Source organism: Bos indicus x Bos taurus, chromosome 24, assembly GCF_003369695.1.
Source record: "Bos indicus x Bos taurus breed Angus x Brahman F1 hybrid chromosome 24, Bos_hybrid_MaternalHap_v2.0, whole genome shotgun sequence".
Lineage (NCBI taxonomy): Eukaryota > Metazoa > Chordata > Mammalia > Artiodactyla > Bovidae > Bos > Bos indicus x Bos taurus.
Window position 1 is genome coordinate 43,451,454 of NC_040099.1, and position 20,702 is coordinate 43,472,155.

Consider the following 20,702-nt stretch of genomic DNA (forward strand, 5'->3'; position numbering starts at 1 on the left):
TCTGACCCTCAGCGATCCCATGGACTGCAGCCTTCCAAGCCCCTCTGTCCATGGGATTTTCCAGGCAAGAGTACTGGAGTGGGGTGCCATTGCCTTCTCCGAATACTGCAGAAGGTTGCTGTTTCCTTCTCCAGGGGATCTTCCTGACCCAGGGATTGAACCTGGGTCTCCTGCATTGCAGGCAGATTCTTTACCAGCTGAGCTACCAGGGAAAAGGCCTTATGTCACTGTTGCCTGTTTTATGACTGAAGGATGATGCAGTCAACGTACCTGGAGATGAATGTTCCTTTTCCAACTTTCATTCCTGAATACACTATAGTTTCACATTTTTCACTTAATTTGCTTTCACAGACTTTTTAAAAATTTAAACTATTTTAGCTGAAATTTGTAAATCAGCTCCGTCTTGGTCCTTTGCAGAGAAAAGACCTGTTTCTGTTTGATACTAGTAGCATCACACGCAGCAGTCTCTGTTCCCAGCCAGGCTGTGAGAAGGTTAGCTGAGGGAGGTCCACGGGCAGTTTGTGGTTACCTGGGAGCTGGGAGGCCTTACAGGAGACCACACGACCTAAATGCAAATGTAGTTTTGGCAGTGAACAGGTCAAAAGTATTTTCACATTGCCACCGTCAGCTTCCTCATCTGACCCTGTGGCCAGCTGGTAGCATCCTTCTTCTGGTTGCCTGGCTGGCCGTCCTCCTATCCCTGAGGTCTTCCTGCTCCTCACACACAGCTGCCTGTAGTGCTGTAGATGCGACGGGTGTGATGCTTAAAGCATTCTTAACATGGAACTTTTTATCAGTGAGATGGCATTTTGCTTAGTTTCAATTTGTCTAAAAAACAGTTTTAAAATCTAAGATGTGTTCATTCTTGCCATCTCAAAGTAGACATTTTTATACAGTTGAACATGATGACTTGCCATTCCAGTGCTAGAACATTTTTAGCTGTCCTAAATTAAATACTCACTGCTTTTCTGTGCTGGAGAAGGCAATGGCACCCCACTCCAGTACTCTTGTCTGGAAAATCCCATGGACCAAGGAGCCTGGTGGGCTGCAGTCCATGGGGTCGCTAAGAGTCGGACACGACTGAGTGACTTCACTTTCACTTTTCACTTTCATGCATTGGAGAAGAAAATGGCAACCCACTCCAGTGTTCTTGCCTGGAGAATCCCAGGGACGGAGGAGCCTGGTGGGCTGCCGTCTATGGGGTCGCACAGAGTTGGACACGACTGAAGTGACTTAGCAGCAGCAGCAGCTTTTCTGTGCAGCCTAGGTCATGTCACAGCATCTAAGAGAGTTTAGAAACATGAGAAAATATTTTTTAATGAAGCAAAATTTGGACAGTGTACATAAGGTAGCATTTCAAATTGCCTCATAAGATACTTATGTTTGCTTTATATTCTTAAACATGTTATTACTTTAAAATATCTTTAACTTTTTATACTTTGAAAAGAGATTTAAATAAGGTAATTTTATACTTTATTGGTGGCAGGTACTGAAGTTATTCTGATACATTTCATTATTCTGAACTTAGGATAAATATGTAATGTTACAAATTCCAGCATCAAAAAAACTTTAATAATTAGCAACTCAGTATAAACTTGGTGAAATATGAATAAGAAGACCATAAGTGCAAAGCAGTAACTCTGATCTGTTCAACCAGGTGAAGTAAACTCTACGTCGTAGAAAACTTCCCTCGTGACACGTGCATAGGCTTAGATCTTACATAGAGGAAGGCGGGAAGCTGGCCTCTTCATACGTAAGAATGGCTTCTTTCCACTTTGGAGAAGTAGAGCCTTGCTCCCTGAGAATCCTCTCACAAACAGGGGTGGGGCTACTCCCCGTGTGAGCATAGGGGCTTGTACTCCTCCTAGGGGTGAGGCCACTGAACGGTCTTGTGAGCTGTAGAGGCTGGTGCAGTGACAGTGCTGGACTCGGCAGGTGGACAGGCTGTGTGAGGCTCCAGGGGAGCCCCTCCCAGTCCCTGTTGGTCACCTTGTTTTTCTCAGGGGGCTGCCTGCCCTGGGGCTAGCAAGCCCCAGTCCTCGAGTGGGAGCTCTGCTCCATACCAGGAGGTTCACTGTCCTGGCAGTCTTGCAACAGGGCTGTTAGCTGACAGTAGGTTCTGGGGATTTGCCTGGGGCGAGGGCGTGTACTGGGCACATCCTGTTGCCCACAGAAGGTGGGTGATGGTGGAGGTGATGGAAGAGGGGCACTGACGGGTGGGGTTTTGGTCAGGGTTCTGCTGTGGGCTCTAGGTGGTCCCCTCTCTCTCATGACTTTTTAAGAAGAATCTGTTGTGTTCCCACTTAGCCCCTAGAGTGTCCTCTGCTGACTGTTTATTCAAGTCTAGTCTGCTGAGACTTTGCAGATGATGCCCCGTCTGCCGGGCTCATACCCACATGCATTCTGCGAGCTGGCCTTGTGGCCGAGCAGCCAGAGGGACGCTTCTAAGTTACAGAGAAAGAAGGATTCGGATTGCTGACGTTTATAGGTTATGGCTGTGGGGGGCTGAGGTGTTTCGGGCACTCCGCCAGCCCTGCCTCTGCACCATCAGGCACTGGTTCTCATGCCTCTGCTGCAAAAGTTGTCCTCAGCTGAGGATTTCCACGTTGTGTCAGCATGCTTTCCTGTTACATGTTCCCGTGTGTGTTTGTGTGTATGTATGTATGGGTGTAAAGCCCCCTTGGTCACCACACTGCTGGGTGCTGGAGCTGTGTGGACCCTGGTTCTTCCTAGGTTGCATCCCAGTTTATTCAGTGTGTGAATCTAAAGCAGGTGATACGTATTTGTCATAGTATGTTTTTCAAAATTCTTTCTCAGTTAAATATAGAGTTCTGCATTCCATGTTGAACTTTGCTAATAATGGAATCATCTAAAGATTTATTTTTGGATATTTTAATGTGTTTTAGTAATTCATAAGTTACGAAGCCTCTTAGGTTGGCAGATTGTACTACATTATTCTGAGGATTAAGATGCTAACATGAAAGAGAAAGTTGTCATTTGTCAGTGCCATCAATAGGTAGCAGTTTCTTTAAAAGCAGCTTTGCTTTGATGTGGAAAAATGAGGTAAATGCATTGGTGAAAAATGACCCAGACTTTGAATATGTATATTTTGTTACCTCCAGGAAAAGGGCTTTGAAATACTTGGCCTGTTTTCTGAATTTCTAACCCACTGTGCTGGGTCAGGAAACATGCTGGAAACAGAAGCGCAGTCCGGTCCCTCTACTGAGCCCACACACGTGTGGCTGAGCTCAGAGGGATCTGCCCTCTGAGGAGAGTCTGAAAGCTGTGAGGTTTCACTTAAAAACCATTAAAACAGAAGGTCGGTGGCATCAAACGGGCTGTGGGAAGGGCCTGCATCTTGTTCCCCTCAGGAGTAAAGATGTATTTTTGAAGCTTTTGGAACCTCGTTTTGTGAGCAGAAACAAACCCGCCAGCATAATACTTGTCTGTGCCTCAAGTAGAATACGATCATAAATTTTCAAGGAAACTCTTGGTAGGTTTCTTAAGAATTTTGGAGCAAACCTGCCAGCCCCAGTAAAGTTGGTTGCAGCCATGGGGTGGCTGCTGGCAAGTACGCCCTGAGCCTTCCTGGGCTTGGCTGCCTCCTGCTCCTGCAGACGCGGCACCAGGCTCCAAGCCTTGCAGCTCCTGTTTCCTTGACCAGGCTCACTCTCCACCAGGCGTCGTGTGACTGGGGGGCTCTGACTGCCCTGATGCCGTGTTGACACCCCTTTTTCTCTACAGAGCCCAGCACTACATCAACATGCCCGTGCAGTTCAAGCCCAAGTCCGTGGGCAAGTTTGAAGCTTTGCTCGTCGTTCAAACAGACGAAGGCAAGAGTGTCGCTGTCCGACTCATTGGTGAAGCTCTTGGAAACATCAGCTAGAATCCAGTGTGTGTAAAGTAAATGACCTAAGTTACATTTTGGTAATTTCCTTTTTTTTCTACACTACAGTTATGCATTTGTGTATATTTTGTATGATAAATTGGATGTCTATAACTGTAGATTTGTTGCTTTGAGAAGCTAATACCTGACTAAAATAATCATGTATCTAGCCTACAGTCTTGTATTTAACTTTTACAGAGAAGAGAGTTCTATTTTTGCATTGATGATGATACTCTGAATAAATTTGACATATGTTTTAGTTGGTATATCCAGAAATAAACTTAATTTCCACTGAACTTGTCTTTTTTATATGATGTCATACAGAAATTAGAATATCACTTTATTCTGCTAATTATTTCCAAGCTCCTGCGTTTCTGTTCTGTGAATTTTCTTTTCCATCACAAAGTTTTGTTTGCCTTAAGCAATTCCTTCTTGGTTCCTTTGTCTTTTAGCTGCTGCTGCTGCTAAGTCGCTTCAGTCGTGTCCGACTCTGTGCGACCCCATAGACCGCAGCCTACCAGGCTCCTCCATCCATGGGATTTCCCAGTCAAGAGTACTGGAGTGGGGTGCCATTGCCTTCTCCAGTCTTTTAGCTAGTTGCCCAGAATAGAAAGGAAAGCTTCCTTCCAAAGAAGCTGTCTTTCTCCAGAATGGGACAGTGTCCTTAAGTGTGCAGACACTTGGGAGAGGTTGATGGTGTATTTTAGGAGAGCGTTTATTGAAGTTAAAGGTGAACAGGATGACTTCAGAACCTGGTGTAGAAGGGCACAGCCATCAGGTACCACTGGGACCCAGGGGCGGGGACAGAGCCCCCGTGCTGTGACTTCCCTGGTTCCACTAGTTGTGGCCATTGCTGGTAGGTGTTGTGCAGCAGCGTGTGGGTCGTGGCTGATGTTGCCGACAGTGCAGGAGGATCATGGAACATGTGCAGAGCTGCCACTGGGAGGGCTCTGACCCCAACGTTTACACCTGAGACAGGGAAGTGCACTCCTTCCTGTGCGCAAGCTCAGGACATCTTACCTGCCAGCCATGTGGGTTGTCCACAGGTGAGAGCAGAGGTGGTCTAGCAACTGCCCATCCTCTTGGTTAAAACGTTCCCTTCAGTCTTAACAGAGATACTTCCTGGTTTTGTTTCTTCTTTAGGTTTTTAATTTCATCCCCAGGAAGTGGCCTGGGACCAAGGGAGCCTGTGAGTTTTCACCTGTGCTCTGAGCCCTTTGAGCAGTGGTGGACTCGGAGCAGCAGGGCTCTGACAGCAGGTGGAGGAGGAGCCGGCTGTGTCTCATAGACGTCCTGTCTTGTGTGTCTGGTGTTGCCCCCAGAATATGTCCATGGGCACGTGGAGGTGCTCGTGTGCCCATTCTGAGCAGGGTTGGCCCAGGCCTCCTCCTCAGTGCCCCTGCAGGTCAGCAGGCAGCCCCACGCCCCTCACTCAGGAAGTTCTCTCTGCACTTGGGTTGACCAACGAAATCACTTTGAGGAGTTGACCTGGGGACAGGCCATGTTGTGGATTCAGCCGCATGTGAGACCTGCTTCCTGAGGCCTTGAATCCGGGCAGGGACTCCCATCATCTGAGCTGACTCACAGCACCACAGACCCGCCATGCCAAACCCCAGGGCTGCCACGGCTGTCCGCGTCACCCTGGTCCTTTGGGTCCTGGAGGCTGATTCTGCAGCAGCTTCCTAAACTCTCAGAGGCCCGCATGCATTGAGGCTAGGCCTGATCTCCCACACTTGTTCTTCCACAGGCTGTTCTTGGGGGTCAGGGGGCGGCGCTCCCAGCCCCTCCCCTCCCACAGGGAACCTTCTCTTTCTGCCTTCCAGGTGCTCGGGTGAGGTGGCCCATCTGACTGACAGGCACCTGTACTGAAGGCTGGTTCTTTGAAGCCTCAGTGCCTGAAGTGCAGGCGGGGAGAGGGGGAGAGGAGGGTTCATGGTCTGAACAAATGGATGAGTGTCTGTATCTTATCTTTCCATAGACATATCAAGAGTCCATGGTAAATGTATACAATAATTACTTGCATCTCCAGTCAGAAGCAGGCCGTGCTAATGGAGAAGTGCTGGAAGGGCTGAGTCAGGAGCAGGCAGGGACCTTTAGCCCCCGTCTGTGCTAGGCATGACCCTGGCAGGTGGAGGGGGAGGAGATGAGACAGGACAGTGATGTAGTTGTCCACCTCAGATTCCAAGAAAGTTTCCTTTAAAAATCATAAAGCGAATTTGGTAATGTAACTGGATATACAACTGATACACAAAATCAGTAGTCTTTCTATATAAGAAAATAGTAATGGAAGAAAAGATCCATGAGGAATCCCCCAGGAATAAACATATGAAGAACTGTGTCTAATATTTACATGTAGCCTGCTAGGCTCCTCTGTCCATGGGATTTCCCAGGCAAGAATACTGGAGTGGGTTGCCATTCCAGGGGATCTTCCTGACCCAGGGATCAAACCTACATCTCCCACACTGGAGAAAGCATAACCAAAGTCCAAAGACAAAGGACAACCTGGAAGTTTCTTGTTGATGGACACGTTGGCCATTGCAGTCTTTTCCTACTACACCTATGTAGCTGTTAAGTTGGGTTGGGTAGAGCGTGGCAGCACGGTCATTGGGGGGACGTTCCCAACTGCTGTCCTACCAGACTTCCGTGAACAGCGCCTGTTTCTTTACATTTTTGCCAAAACAATATCTGTGCACACACTTTTCCCACTCCACTAGGTGGGTCTGACAGGTACCCTGGCTCTGACTCAGGGAGCAGAGCACACCCAGGCAGGCACATCCTGGAGTCACTCCTTCCTCTCCCCGCTTCCTCCAGGTGCCTCCAGTGAGGAGGATGGACCTGCCTCAGGCGCTTCCCGCCTGGACCACTTGGGCACTACTGTTGGGCAGTGGTACCTGTGAGGCCCCTCCTCTCCTTACGACCCTGTCCCAAGGTGGGGAGGGGGAGCTGCCTTTCAAGGGACTGTCTGAACTTTCTACCATTTTCAACTATTAACTATTTTTGTAATAAATGTTTTAAGGAGGTTAACATAACTTTCCTGGTGGTCCAGGGGTTGAGAATCTGCCTGCTAACACAGGTGATGTGGGTTCGATTCTTGGTCAGGGAGGATCCCACATGCTGTGGGAGCAACTAAGCCCATATGCCACATCCACTGAACCCCCACATCTAGAGCCTGTGCTCTGTAACAGAAGTCACCACAAAGAGAAGCCCATGCTCACTGCAACTGGACAAAGCCCACTTGAGTGCAGCAACAAAGACCTAGCACAGCCAAAAATAAGTAAATAATTTTTTAAAAAGAAATTGTTTTAATAAGATAGAGATCTAAACATCACTTTTTCTGCCAATGCTAGTTAACTTAAGGGAATGTATCACTTATTAATGTAGGTATTGGGTAGCCAAATGCTGCCTGTTGACCGTCTTTCTCAGAAGGTTCTGAAATGATATCTTAGTAAAGTTCTAGATGGACTTCCCTTCTGGAGAAGCTCATGGGTGGCAGCATTTGAGATCCTCCCAGCAGATGCTCCTCCTTGACTTTTCTGTGAGGTGTGTTACAGTCTGTGTCCAGGAGGAGAAAGCAGGGCAGCCCCTGGAGAGGCTTTTTGGGGAGGATCCCTTGTGGGTGGGATCCCATTGGGGCTGAGGTTAGAAGGTTTCCCATCAGCCTTGCCTGTAGGGCTGCATCACACCTGCTTGCCTTGGAGGAGAAGGGTCAGCGAGCCCATTGCCTTCTGGGCAGTCGGTCACTTGTTTCCACTATGAATTTGCTTTCCCCTTTGTTATTTAATATTGATGTTAAAGCCACTAAGAAGGTTACCTGTTTCTATCTGGACATGAAGACAGCCTATTTTATATTTTACACAAAATATAGAACATAAATGTATGTTTCTGTATTGCATAGGTTTATTAAATATAATTTAAAATATTTATATATACACATAGGTATCAGAATAAAGCAAATAGATTGAGGCTGTTAGCAACCAAGGGTTTTCGTAGAAGACAAAAGTGATGATATCATTCAAAGATAATATGTCTACAATGCTTGATATTTCTAGCGCCCCAAATGCTGGAAATCCTATAAATTGGAAGGGGAAGATAATCCAATAGGAATGTGGATAAGAGAACATAAACTTCAACATTTCACAGAATGATAATTTTAGATGGCTAGTAGACAAGCAAAATGGCTGTCTGAGGAGGCTGTAAAATAGCATAGAAAAGAGACGCAAAAGGCGAAGGAGGAAAGGAAAGATACCTGTCGAATGCAGAGTTCCAAAAAATAGCAAGGAGAAATAAGAAACCTTCCTAAGTGAACAATGCAAAGAAATAGAGGAAAACAATAGAATGGGAGACTAGAGATCTCTAAGAAAATTAGAGATACCAAGGGAATATTTCATGCAAAGATGGGCACAATAAAGGACAGAAACAGTATGGACATAACAGAAGCAGAAGATATTAAGAAAAGGTGGCAAGTATACAAATAACTATACAAAAAAGATCTTCATGACCCAGATAACCACAATGATGTGACCACTCACCTAGAGCCAGACATCCTGGAGTCCAAGTCAAGTGGGCCTTAGGAAGCATCATTACGAACAAAGTTAGTGGAGATGATGGAATTCCAGGTGAGCTATTTCATATCCTAGAAGATGCTGTGAAAGTTTTGCACTCAATATGCCAACAAATATGGGAAACTCAGCAGTGGCCACAGGACTGGAAAAGGTCAGTTTTCATTCCAGTCCCAAAGATGGGCAAGGCCAAAGAATGTTCAAACTACCGCACAATTGCATTCATTTCACACACTAGCAAAGTAATGCTCAAAATTCTCCAAGCTAGGCTTCAATAGTACATGGACTGAGAACTTCCAGATGTTCAAGCTGGATTTAGAAAAGGCAGAGGAACCAGAGATCAAATTGCCAACATCCGTTGGATCATAGAGAGAATTCCAGCAAAGAGAATTCCAGCAAGAGAATTCCAGAAAAGAGAAGCAAGAGAATTCCAGAAAACCATCTACTTCTGTTTCATTGACTATGCTAAAGCCTTTGACTGTGTGCATCACAACAAACTGTGGAAAATTCTTAAAGAGACAAAAATACCCTACCACCTTACCTGCCTCCTCAGAAACCTGTGTGCAGGTCAAGAAGCAACAGTTAGAACCAGACATGGAACAATGGACTGGTTCCCAATTGGGAAAGGAGTACATTGTCACTCTGCTTGTTTAGCTTATATGCAGAGTACATCATGTAAAACGCCAGGCTGGATGACTCACAAACTGGAATCAAGGTTTCCAGGAGAATTATCAATAACCTCAGATATGGAGATGATACCACCCTTACAGCAGAAAGCAAAGAGGAACTAAAGAGCCTCTTGATGAAGGTTAAAGAGGAGAGTGAAAAAGCTGGCTTAAAATTCAACATTAAAAAAACAAAGATCATAGCATCTGGTCCCATCACTTCATGGCAAATAAGTGAGGAAAAACAGTGGAAACAGTGACAGACTTTATTTTCTTAGGCTCCAGAATCACTGCAGATCTGCAGCCATGAAATTAAAAGACGCTTGCTCCTTGGAAGAAAAGCTATGACAAACTTAGCATATTAAAAATCAGAGACATTACTTTGCTGACAAAGGTCCGTCTAGTCAAAGCTATGGTTTTTCCAGTAGTCATGTACAGATGTGAGAGTTGGACCATAAAGATGGCTGAATGTTGAAGAATTGATGCTTTTGAACTGTGTGTTGGAGAAGACTTTTGAGAGTCCCTGGGGCTGCAAGATCAAGGCAGTCAATTCTAAATGAAATCAATCCTGAATATTCATTGGAAGGACTGACTCTGAAGCTGAAGCTCCAATACTATGGCCACCTGATGGGAAGAGCTGACTCATTGGAAAAGATGCTGGGAAAGATTGAAGGCAGGAAGAGAAGGTGATGACAGAGAACTAGATGGTTGGATGCCATCACTGACTCAATGGACATGAATTTGAGCAAGCTCCTGGAGATGGTGGACAGGGAAGCTTGATGCGCTGTAGTCCATGGGGTTGCAAAGAGCTGGACACAACTGAGTGACTGAACAACAACAAAGTAGATATCTGAAAATTGGTTGAGAAAATGCAAATGAAAGCAAGAATGAAATACTGTTTTTTTAACCCATGAGATTGAAAATTAAAATGCATCCCTACATCACTGGTGAGTGTGAATTGCTGGAAATTGGTGTGAGAAATGCAAATTGTAGCAACAGAAGGATACTTTTTTAAATTAAAGCTCATCAAATTGACAAAAGGGAAATGAGAAATGTCCTTACTTTGCTGGTAGGAGTGCAACTGCTTAAACGTTGTGGGGATGTAAAATAATGGCTAAAAATTAAAGTACTTTGACCCAGAAATCAAACTTTGTGAGTCTATTTTTAATCTTATTTGGGAGTCTAAAAAAGAAAACACCATTTTGTATAGCTATATGTATGTATAAATATACATGTATGTATGTATGTTAATACCATGTAAGAGATGCAAATACAGTATCCTGAAAACATCATACTGTGAGATGCTCTGGAGGTTAAGAGCTGTGTTGGGAGAGGCTGCAGAGCGTGTGGGGCCAGCTGGCGAGCAGGAAACCTCCATACAACTGGGTCATCCTGGCTGAGCGCTCCCCAGAGTCCTGGCCCATGCTAATGTGCACAAAACAGTGTTTTAGGTCCTTTGTTATACAGTAATGTTGGTTTCTATAGGGAAAAAAGCCTCATTCCACTATTCCCTCACATCATTGAGTTCCTTTGTATAGAACACATTAAGGTACTTTACTTTTAGGGTGTTTTTTTAACCAAAAATCTATCTACTAATGGAATCAAGCAATTCATATGGATACAAAGGGAAAAGGTATTACTTTTTATGTAAAAAGTATTATAGTATTGATATTTGTTTGGGGGGAAAAACTCATAACTGAAGCAACAATCTTCTTTTTGCAAAACAGAGCTACATTGTGTAGAATTTGGTAGGCAGTGCATTGTAATTGCTTGGTTTTTAATGTCCTTTTGTATGTTTTAAAACTTTGACAGCAAAGCTTTACTAATAGTGCTGAAGAGACCTTTTTCCTGCTTACTTGGCAACGTTTGTCTCTGAATAAAAAAAATGGCAAAAGTTGCAGTTGCATTTGTTCTCCTCTCTCCTCTGATCCTCACTCTGTTTCCTATTTCCTCCTTCCCTCTCTTCATGCCCAAGAACGAGGATGTCTCGGGCACCCTTGTCCCCCTGCAGGTATTCGGGTATTGCACATCTTCAAGTTCTCCAGGCACTCACAGGGCTTGTGGATTCTGGACTACACACTCAAGAACTATGCCTCTGAGTTGCGCTTTATCCTCTTTTCCCTTACCATGGCCATCATCATCTTTGCCACTGTTAGGTTTTATGCCAAGAAGGGCACAAACAAGACCAACTTTACTAGCATCCCTGCAGCCTTCTGGTATACCATTGTCACCATGACCACACTTGAGTGAGTGCAGACCCTGTGTGGGGAGCTGGCCAGTCAGTCAATTACACTCATCTTTTCTGTAAAATTAAAAAACGTTAGATCAATGATCTTTCTCTATTTGAGCTCCAGTCTGTCATCTATGGGCTTCCCTGGTGGCTCAGATGGTAAAGAATTTGCCTGCAATGCAGCAGAACTGGGTTCAATCCCTGGGTCAGGAAGATTCCCTGGAGGAGGGAATGGCAAACCCACTTTAGTATTCTTGCCTAGAGAATCCCATGGACAGAGGAGCCTGGTGGACTACAGTCCATGGGGTCACAAAGAGTCGTACATGACTGATTAACACTTTCACACTTCCTCTGTCATCTGTAAAAAGTGAGGGAGGTGGATTAATCTCCAAATCCCTTCCACCTCTGACAATGCCTTGATTTTCCCTGTCAGGATACTTGGGTTCCAGGATGGTCTTAGCTGCACTGTTTCTGTTGAAATTTTTTCGCTCTGGGCCAGTTTTTCCCTCTGCAAAATGAGAAATGGTGACCCCTTCAGCATGCAGATGGGCTTCCCTGGTGGCTCAGTTGGTAAAGCGTCTGCCTGCAACACAGGAGACCTGGGTTCGATCCCTGGGTCAGGAAGATCCCCTGGAGAAGGAAATGGAAACCCACTCCAGTATTCTTGCCTGGAAAATCCCATGGACAGAGGAGCCTAGTGGGCTATAGTCCATGGGGTTGCAAAGAGTCGGACATGACTGAGCGACTTCACTTTCTTTCTTTCTTTTCTCCACTTCCTTATAATCCATCAACCAGCATTCTTATCTGCCAGCAGCAGGACTTGAAGCCCCCCGCTCAGCGTGAGGGGATTTTTCCACATGTTCTCAGTGGCAGAGAAAGAAATAGGCTTGGACACAGATGGGGGGGCCAGCAGACATGCCCCTTCTGTGGACTGGACGTCCAGTTGTGTCCACATCCTTCAACTCACACGTAAGCCCTGTGGGAGTAAGTGTCACCCCTTTGGTGAGTGGGGTGGGAGGGGAAGGTCTTCAGCAAGCAGGCATGATGAAAGATTGTCTAAAGAGCAGATGAGGTTGCCAGTAGCAGGGCACACAGACAGCCACTAAAAATCCAATTCCATCAAGTTTCTGCTTAGAAAAGAAGCAACCTAAAATTGAAGATGAACAAACCTTAAGATCCAGCAGTCCCATTCTAAGTGTGTGTACTGAGCATCTAAACACTGAGAAAAAGTCTTACACCTCTGTACAGAGATGTAACAAGGATGGTCATGTTGCAATGGAGCAAGAGTGGGGAAGATGGGAACTCTACATGTCCTCAAGAAGAGAAGGAGATCTAGTCACATAGTGCAACACTATTACCAGTTAAATGAACTAAAACTACATGTCAACTTTAATAAATTTTGACTGTGTAATGAGTGAAAAGGTCAAATGTACCATATAATAGCATTTATATAAAGTTTAGAAACACACAGAGCGGTATAAGTAGGTATATGGTCTCAGAATATGTTTATATGCAGCATAGATATAAAAACCCAGGAGGAATGTTCTCATGTGCAGAGACAATTCTCTGTTTACACATCAGTCGTCTTGCAAGAGAGGCCCTGCCTGCCTTATGCTCTGCTCTGTCTTTAGAAGAATGTTCCTGCAGGCCAGGCTTGGGAGATGATCAAGACTAAGTGTACATAGGTGGCTTCAGCAGCAATTCAGTTATTTTATTGGTTTTAACTGCTTTTTCATCTAGTAACATGATGCTACGTGTGTGTGTGAGGAGAAAGTGATGCCCCTGTGTTAGAGAAGCCAGCATGGGCGGCCACTGTGAGCAGCTGACGTTTAGCCATGGCATGGCAGGAGGACCTGCTTTGGGCCCCCAAACATGCTGGTTGTGTGGTTTGATACACTACATATATGTTAGACTGAGGTTTGCTTTTAAGGATGAAATTAGTATTACCATGTAACTTCTGGTAGGGGTGTCTCTGTGGTCAGTAGCTGGCAGCCCACACAGAATTATTTTAACATAATTGACCTATTTCTTCCTCTTGTACATCAGAGACTTTCACCAGAATTCCCAACTTCTACTTTGGTTTCCCACTGATAACTTGGATATCCTATAAATAATATGTCATCAGCCACTGAAATGTCAGCCTTAGCCTACCAGTCACTCTGTCCTGGGTGCTCACAGGACTGAGGCCTCATAAGGGCAGCTGCTCACACTCAGTGATGACCAGAGCACAGGGAAGTTAGCGCAAGAATCTTTCAAAGCAGTTTACTGATGCCTGAGAGGTCAGAAGGAGGGCTTAGCTTAGTTAAACTTGTTTCCCATTAATTTCTCTCCTTGGATTAAACTTTGCAGTCATTTAAAACCTTTCATTATGGCTTTAATATACATTTCCCTAAGGAGCAGAGACATCACTTTGCCACCAAAGGTCTGTACGGTCAAAGCTATGGTTTTTCCAGTAGTCATGTACAGATGTGAGAGTTGGACCATAAAGAAGGCTGAGCACCAAATAATTGATGCTTTTGAATTGTGGTGCTGGAGAAGATGGTTGAAAGTCCCTTGGACAGCAAGGAGATCAAACCAATCAAACCTAAAGGAAATCAATTGTGACTATTCATTGGAAGGACTGATGCTAAAGCTGAAGCTCCAATACTTTGGGCACCTGATGGGAAGAGGTGACTCATTGGAAAAGACCCTGATGCTGGAAAAGATTGAAGGCAGAAGGTGGTGACAGAGGATGAGATGGTTGGATGGCATCACTGACTCAATGGACATGGATCTGAGCTCTGGAAGATAGTGAAGAACAGGGAATCTTGGTGTGCTACAGTCCATGGAGTCACAGAGTCAGACACTACTGAGAGACTGAACAACAATAATGAGGGAGTACCTTTTCATGTGTTTGCTGGCTATTTCGTATCTTCTTTTGTAAAGGACCTTTTCAAGCAGTTTGATTGTTTTGGGGGAACAGCTTTCCTAACAAAGAAGCTAGATTGGGAGGGTATTGTTCTCCAAAAACAGTTGATCTCTGGCTGGGGGGCAGAGATACCCTGGCCCATGGCTCTGTTATCAGGGTTGGATCACAAAAGCAGAACCTTAGAAAGGGATATGGAGTTGAGATTTACTACAGGCAGTAGTGAGCGGCGTACTGAATGGCACTGATGTGGGTCCAGGCAGTATGACTGGATGTGAAGGGGTGGGTGGGGGGCAGACTGGTACTCACAGGCCCCCTGGGCCCACAGAGCAAACAAACCCTGTTTATCTTTTGTCCCTTCAGCCTAAACGACCCAGGTGACCGGCAGAAGATGCTGGCATCCTTCTCCATGGGGCTGTGCATGCACCCCCGACCCAAGACAAGGGGACAGGATGAGGGGAGAGCAGGTCAGGGGTATGAAGCTGCTCTGTACCTGGACCCCACATCCTCGGGAAGTCCCGCCACTTAAGCAGAGGCGTTAAGCACGCCTCCTTCCACGTCACCCACAACTCTCTCTCTGGCATTTCTAACTTGCGTCTGAGAAAGACTAAAGAAAACAATTCAGGTGATAAACATGTCTCATGAAGCGGACCTTTCAAACTGCAAAGTAGGGCAGAAGGCAAGAAGTTTTCTCAGGATAAAGAGTAGAGAACGAAGATGAGACAGAGATGAAGATGAGACAGAGAGGAAGCATGCGAGGGCCTGGGCCCAGGTAGCCTGCTTATAGAGCGAGAAGGCCCAGAGCTGGCTGTGGTCTGAGGACTGCTGGCTGGATGCCCTGCGTTTCTGGTCAAACGAGTGCTGACAGGACATGAGAGTCATCTATGTTTCGGTGTGCTGATGGGAACCCCACGAGCAGCTCTATCTTGGGGCCAGAAAGTTATTTCAACACCTGGAACCCGAGGAAGGGAATTCCAGGGAGCACAGACCCCACCCACTATGGCTAAGCTGACCCAGTACAAAGTCACCAGAGAACCTGTCCCTGCGGGCAAGGATGAGAAAGGGTGAAGGAAGCTGATATTTACTGAGGATATTTTGGGCCAGGTTCTGTTTTGAACACAACTTACTAACCGTTTGTACACAGCTGACTGACCATGTGTTGGAAAGCAGTGGGTGAGGGTGGGGCTGCAGTGGCCACTTTTAACCCAGCTGCTGGTCACTGCAGCAGAGAGCAGGCCCCAAACTGGGGGGAGTCATCCTGTCCTGAGGGGCTCTGCTGGGCGTGGGGAAGTTGGTGGGGGCCACTTGGGCACCAAAGGAGGCAGAGATGTGAAGAGCTCTGGTCTCAACAGACAGACGAGACTGAACTTTACCATTGGCAGGAGTTGCATCCTTTTGATAGCTGATGTACAGAAACCATACACCTAAGTGTGTCTGGATGGACAGTCTTTGAGGTGACCATTTACATCTTTTTCTTGCCACATTTTTCTTTTTCTTCTCCCCGCTTCCCTTCAAGGTGAGAGAGCAGATGTTTTTCATTTGGCCCAAGAAAGTATTGCACAAGGCTAGAAACAGAGGTTGCCTGCAGAATATTTTCCTTCCTGTCTTTGGTGATTTTGAATCTGTACCCCTAGAGCAAGGAGTGAAGTTTGCAGGTCCTGGAACAGTGAGGGGCAGCCAGATCCCAGAGGAGCTGTTAGTATGGAGGTGGTATTGTGTGGCCAACGCACCACAGATCACATGAGGTGGGAATTGTCTCCATTTTACAGACCAGACACAGACAGTTTGATGGTGCAGATGGCACAATGAAGCGTGCCTATGACACTGCCAAGACACACGGGGCAGAGGCCTCCCTCCTGGCACTGAGTTCATCCTTGTCCTGTCCGTGTAACCTGTCCGAATGGGGGTGCTTAGTTCCCAGCAGAGCTGCCCTCCTTCACACTTCTCTTGCTCCTTTTCCATTTGGGGTGGATCTTTTTGGATGGCTTAAGTTTCATTCAAATATTATAAATGACAGCTAAATAACTGAATTGTTTCACATTCAGCTTGTGGTTCGTTCGGGCCCTCAGAATCGTTTTTTTTTTTTTTTTTAATCATTTGTTCATGTTTATACTTCTGTCTTTGTCTCCTCAGATGACTGACCTTCTTCTGTGGACTAAGTATGGTTGAGATTCAATGGACACCAGGTAAACTGCAGTGGATTTATACTGAGAAAGACTGTTTCCTACATGCAATTCCTCAAAATCATTTTCAGTTGATTTCTACCCAGTTTAGTGATGTTTTACCTCTATATTATTTACTCGTCCATCATGAGACTCCATTCTTTCCTTCGATCTCTCCGGAGCCCTTTGTGAGTGTCAGGTAGACTTACACGCTCCACTGTTTGGAACAGAATGAAGTCCTGCTCTCTTGGCCTCTGCCTGGGCCCTCCAAATGAAGGTGAGGGGTCACTGACTGCCAGGTGAGCTGATGGATGGTCTGCTCATGCTAGATTTACAGAAAACAAACATGTGTCTGATGCCTCTAGTTCTGCCCTTGCTGTGCCCTTGCTGCCCTTGTATGTGTGTGCAGGGCTGTGGGAGGAAGCAGCTAAAATGCAGAACAAGTACAAGGACAGAGCTCCTCCCCGAGCTACTCTTTAGAAACAGAAATAGAGATTTGCAGTTTCTAGTGATAACTGAGGGAAGACAGCAAGAAAAGGGAAAGCAAGATGAGCTAAGATTCTCATAAAAGGTAAAGCTGAGGGCAAGATTTAAAATTCAGGTCTCAAGAGGGTGAAATCATATACATGGAAATGATCCACAAGTGAAATATTGCACAATAGGAGAACAAACTGTTTCCTGTTCTTGGAAAAAACATTTTCCTCACTGCCATGGGCAGTGTCAGGTTTAGAAGGAAAATGCCATTCTTCTGTTGACCTCAGAAGGGCAAGACCAGTTTCTCCAACCCCACAGCTGTTGTTAACATGGAACATTAAATAACAAGCTAGCAAATAAATGCTTGTCAAATTCAGATTACCTCTATTAAGCACTTCTCAGCTCAATGGCATTTAAAGAGGTTTCCCCCGGCAACCAGAGTCTAAACTGTCCCACAGGTGTAGAGGTCCTCCATCGGGACTCGCTGGGAGCTGGGCTGAGGGATGTCAGCCCGCCAGCAGGTGGCAGTGTGGTTCAGCTCCTGAACTGTGCCTACCAGGATTTTCACTCACCTTTTTGCAATCTCATCCTCTACTGGCAGAGGATGTGATGGTTGGATGGCATCACTGATTCAATGGACATGAACTTGGGTGAACTCCAGGGGATGGTGAGGGACAGGGAGGCTGGTATGCTGCAGTCCATGGGGTCGCAAAGTGTTGGACACAACTCGTAACAACTTTGAACAACTTTGTGGTCTGGAGACAAGTTAATCATTTATAGCTTCAACTTTCTTATCTGTAAAATGGGGATGTTCAAGCTGCCACAGTTACCCTGAAGATTAAATTAGATAATCTATGTGAAGTTCCTAGTACAGAGCTTGGCACATGGCTTCCAATAACTGACAGTTAATATTAAATGGTATCACCTATGAACACCAATCAGCTTCTACCCGGAAGTTACCATCTTGGTTGAGGACTGCTGAGGACTTTTTAAAGCAAGTTGAATTAAGCTAACATTTCACTAACTATGAAGTTACTGGTCAATTATTGTAGATTTCAAAAGATTCCTTTCTCTGATATTATGAAAGTAGAGCTGGTCAACTTTTGGCAAGGGGTGGAGACATTGAAAATGAGCTGTTCTAATTGGCTACCCCAGGTTGGCATATTTTGCTATGTCCACAGGGGGTTAACTTTGGCAGTTGTTGTTCAGTCACTAAGTCATGTCTAACTTTTTGTGACACCATGGACTGCAGCATGCCAGGATTCTTTATCCTTCACTGTCTCCACGGAGTTTGCTCAAACTCATGTCCCTTGAGTCAGTGATGCCATCCAACCATCTCATCCTCTGTTGGTCCCCTTCTACTTCTGCCCTCAGTCTTTCCCAGCATCAGGTCTTTTCCAATGAGTCAGTTCTTTGTATCAGGTGGCCAAAAGACTGGAGCTTCAGCTTCAGCATCAGTCCTTCCAATGAATATTCAGGGTTGATTTCTTTAAGGATCGACTAGTTTGATCTCCTTGCTGTCCAAGGGATTCTCAAGCGTTTTCTGTAGTACAGTTCGAAAGCCTCAATTCTTCAGGGCTCAGCCTTCTTTAAGGTCCAACTCTCACATCTGTACATGACTACCGGAAAAACCATAGCTTTGACTACATGGACCTTTGTTGGTAAAGTGATGTCTCTGCTTTTTAATATGCTGTCTAGGTTTGTCACAGCTTTTCTTCCAAGGAGCACGCATCTTTTAATTTTATGGTTGCAGTCACCATACACAGTGATTTTGTAACCCAAGAAAATAAATTCTGCCATAGTTTCCATTGTTTCCCCATCTATCTGCCATTAAGTGATGGAACCAGATGCCATGATCTTAGTTTTCTGAATGTTGAGTTTTAAGCCAGCTTTTTCACTCTCCTCTTTAACCTTCATCAAGAGGCTCTTTAGTTCCTCTTCGCTTTCTGCCATAAGGGTGATATCATCTGCGCATCTGAAGTTATTGGTAATTCTCCTGGCAATCTTGATTCCAGCTTGTGTTTCATCCAGCCCGGCATTTCGCATGATGTACTCTGCATAGAAGTTAAATAAGCAGAGTGACAATATACAGCCTTGACGTACTCCTTTCCCAATTTGGAACCAGTCTGTTGTTCCATGTCCAGTTCTAACTGTTGCTTCTTGACCTGCACACAGGTTTCTGAGGAGGCAGGTAAGGTGGTTTGGTATTCCTATCCCTTTAAGAACTGTCCACAGTTTGTTGTGATCCACACAGTCAAAGGCTTTCGTGTAGGTCAATGAAGCAGAAGTAGATGTTTTTCTGGAATTCCCTTGCTTTTACTATGATCCAGCGGATGTTGGCAATTTGATCTCTGGTTTCTCTGCCTTTTCTAAATCTAGCTTGAACATCTGAAAGTTCTTACTTCATGTACTGTTGAAGCCTAACTTGGACAATTTTGAGCATTACTTTGCTAGCATGTGAAATGAATGCAATTGTGCGGTAGTTTGAACATTCTTTGGCATTACCCATCTTTGGGACTGGAATGAAAACTGACCTTTTCCAGTCCTGTGGCCACTGTTGAGTTTTCTAAATTTGCCAGTATATTGATTGCGGCTCTTTCACAGCATCATCTTTTAGGATTTGAAACAGCTCAGCTGGAATTCCATCACCTCCACTAGTTTAGTTCCTAATACTGTTTCCTAAGGCCCACTTGACTTCACAGTCCAGAATGTCTGACTCTAGGTGAGTGGCTAATTTTCGTGGCTGTAATAAAGCTGGGTTAAAATGCCTAAGTGCTGTGGCAATAACCAAATCTCGGTCAAACACGGGTCAGGTTAGTGGGTGTGAAAGCTCATACTTCTGAAAACAACACCTATGCTGTCCACACTCAGGTGGAGTTCAAGTTCCAAAGGCCTTCAGAGGAGGAGAAATGTAGGCCCTCCAAGGAGAAAGGGATGCCGTGGGAAGAATCCATCTGACCTTCCTGTCTGCGAAGGGGTTGACCGGGCGAATAGGAGGATTTATCAGCCCTACTAAGGGTCCTGCAGCCCTACTGTGCGCCTGGGCCTGTGTGGGAAGACAGGTTACCAGGGGCGTGCGCGGCTCCCGCCGCCGTCTCCCGTTCCGGGATGGAGTTCCCAGTCCGGCCGGCGGTGGGCGCGCGCCCCGCCTGGCCGAGCCGAGCCTTGTGCGCAGCCGGGGGTCCCGCGGCCTGGCCGCCGGCTCTCCCTGCTCTGTGGCTGCAGTCCGCGGAGGTCGGCGCTGCCCGCTCGGGGTCCGGACGGCCCACCCCTCTCCCGCCCCGCCCGGCCGCCGCCGGTCCCGCTAGGAGGGGGATGGGGAGGGTGGAGAGGCCGGCGGACCGCGAGGCAGACGAGGCCGCGGCGAGCGGGCCGGCGGGAGACAGACGGCGCGGAGGCGGAGACGGTACTGTCTCCCGCTTCCCCGTCCGGCGCTGCGGACCCGCCAGCGAGGCCGGGGATCCCCTGCGGGCCGGGGAGGAGCCGCCGCCGCCAGGCCGACTGCGCGTCCCGGGAGCGTGGAAGGGGGCGGGGAGCGCGGGGAGCCCGGGCCGATCCGGGCCCTTAAAGCATCCCGCCCTACCCCGCCGACCCCGGGCGCCCGCCGCCTCACTCCAGAGCCGCGGCCGCAGGTAAAGGCTGACCCGGTGCTGCGGCGTCCGGCGAAGTTCGGGGCGGAGGCGCGGGCGGGAGGACGGGACTCTGGAACGGGATGTCCTCGATCCCCGCCGTCGGCGCCCTCTCCAGGGTCGCGCTGGGCACGGCGGCGTCCGGCGCTGCCGGGGGCGGGCGCCGGACGGCGGCCCCCACCGAGCCGTCGG

General features: G+C 46.7%; 2 protein-coding genes across 8 annotated transcripts in view; both read left to right on the forward strand.

The window, feature by feature from the left end:
• CEP192 (centrosomal protein 192) overlaps window positions 1–4,182 on the forward strand; it is a 74,008-nt gene extending 69,826 nt beyond the window's left edge. For all 5 annotated transcript variants that reach the window (XM_027526090.1, XM_027526093.1, XM_027526091.1 and 2 more), the window contains one exon: window positions 3,745–4,182. In XM_027526090.1, coding sequence (XP_027381891.1) covers window positions 3,745–3,886 — 142 coding nt within the window. In that variant the 3' untranslated portion in view covers window positions 3,887–4,182. The remainder of the gene's footprint in view (window positions 1–3,744) is intronic.
• A 15,893-nt stretch (window positions 4,183–20,075) lies between these two features.
• The window catches only part of LDLRAD4 (low density lipoprotein receptor class A domain containing 4), a 172,541-nt gene continuing 171,914 nt past the window's right edge, over window positions 20,076–20,702 (forward strand). The window contains exon 1 of one of the 3 annotated variants that reach the window (XM_027526195.1): window positions 20,076–20,513. The gene's annotated coding sequence lies outside the window, so the exon portion shown is untranslated. The remainder of the gene's footprint in view (window positions 20,514–20,702) is intronic. The other 2 variants (XM_027526188.1, XM_027526196.1) reach the window with 2 other exon arrangements.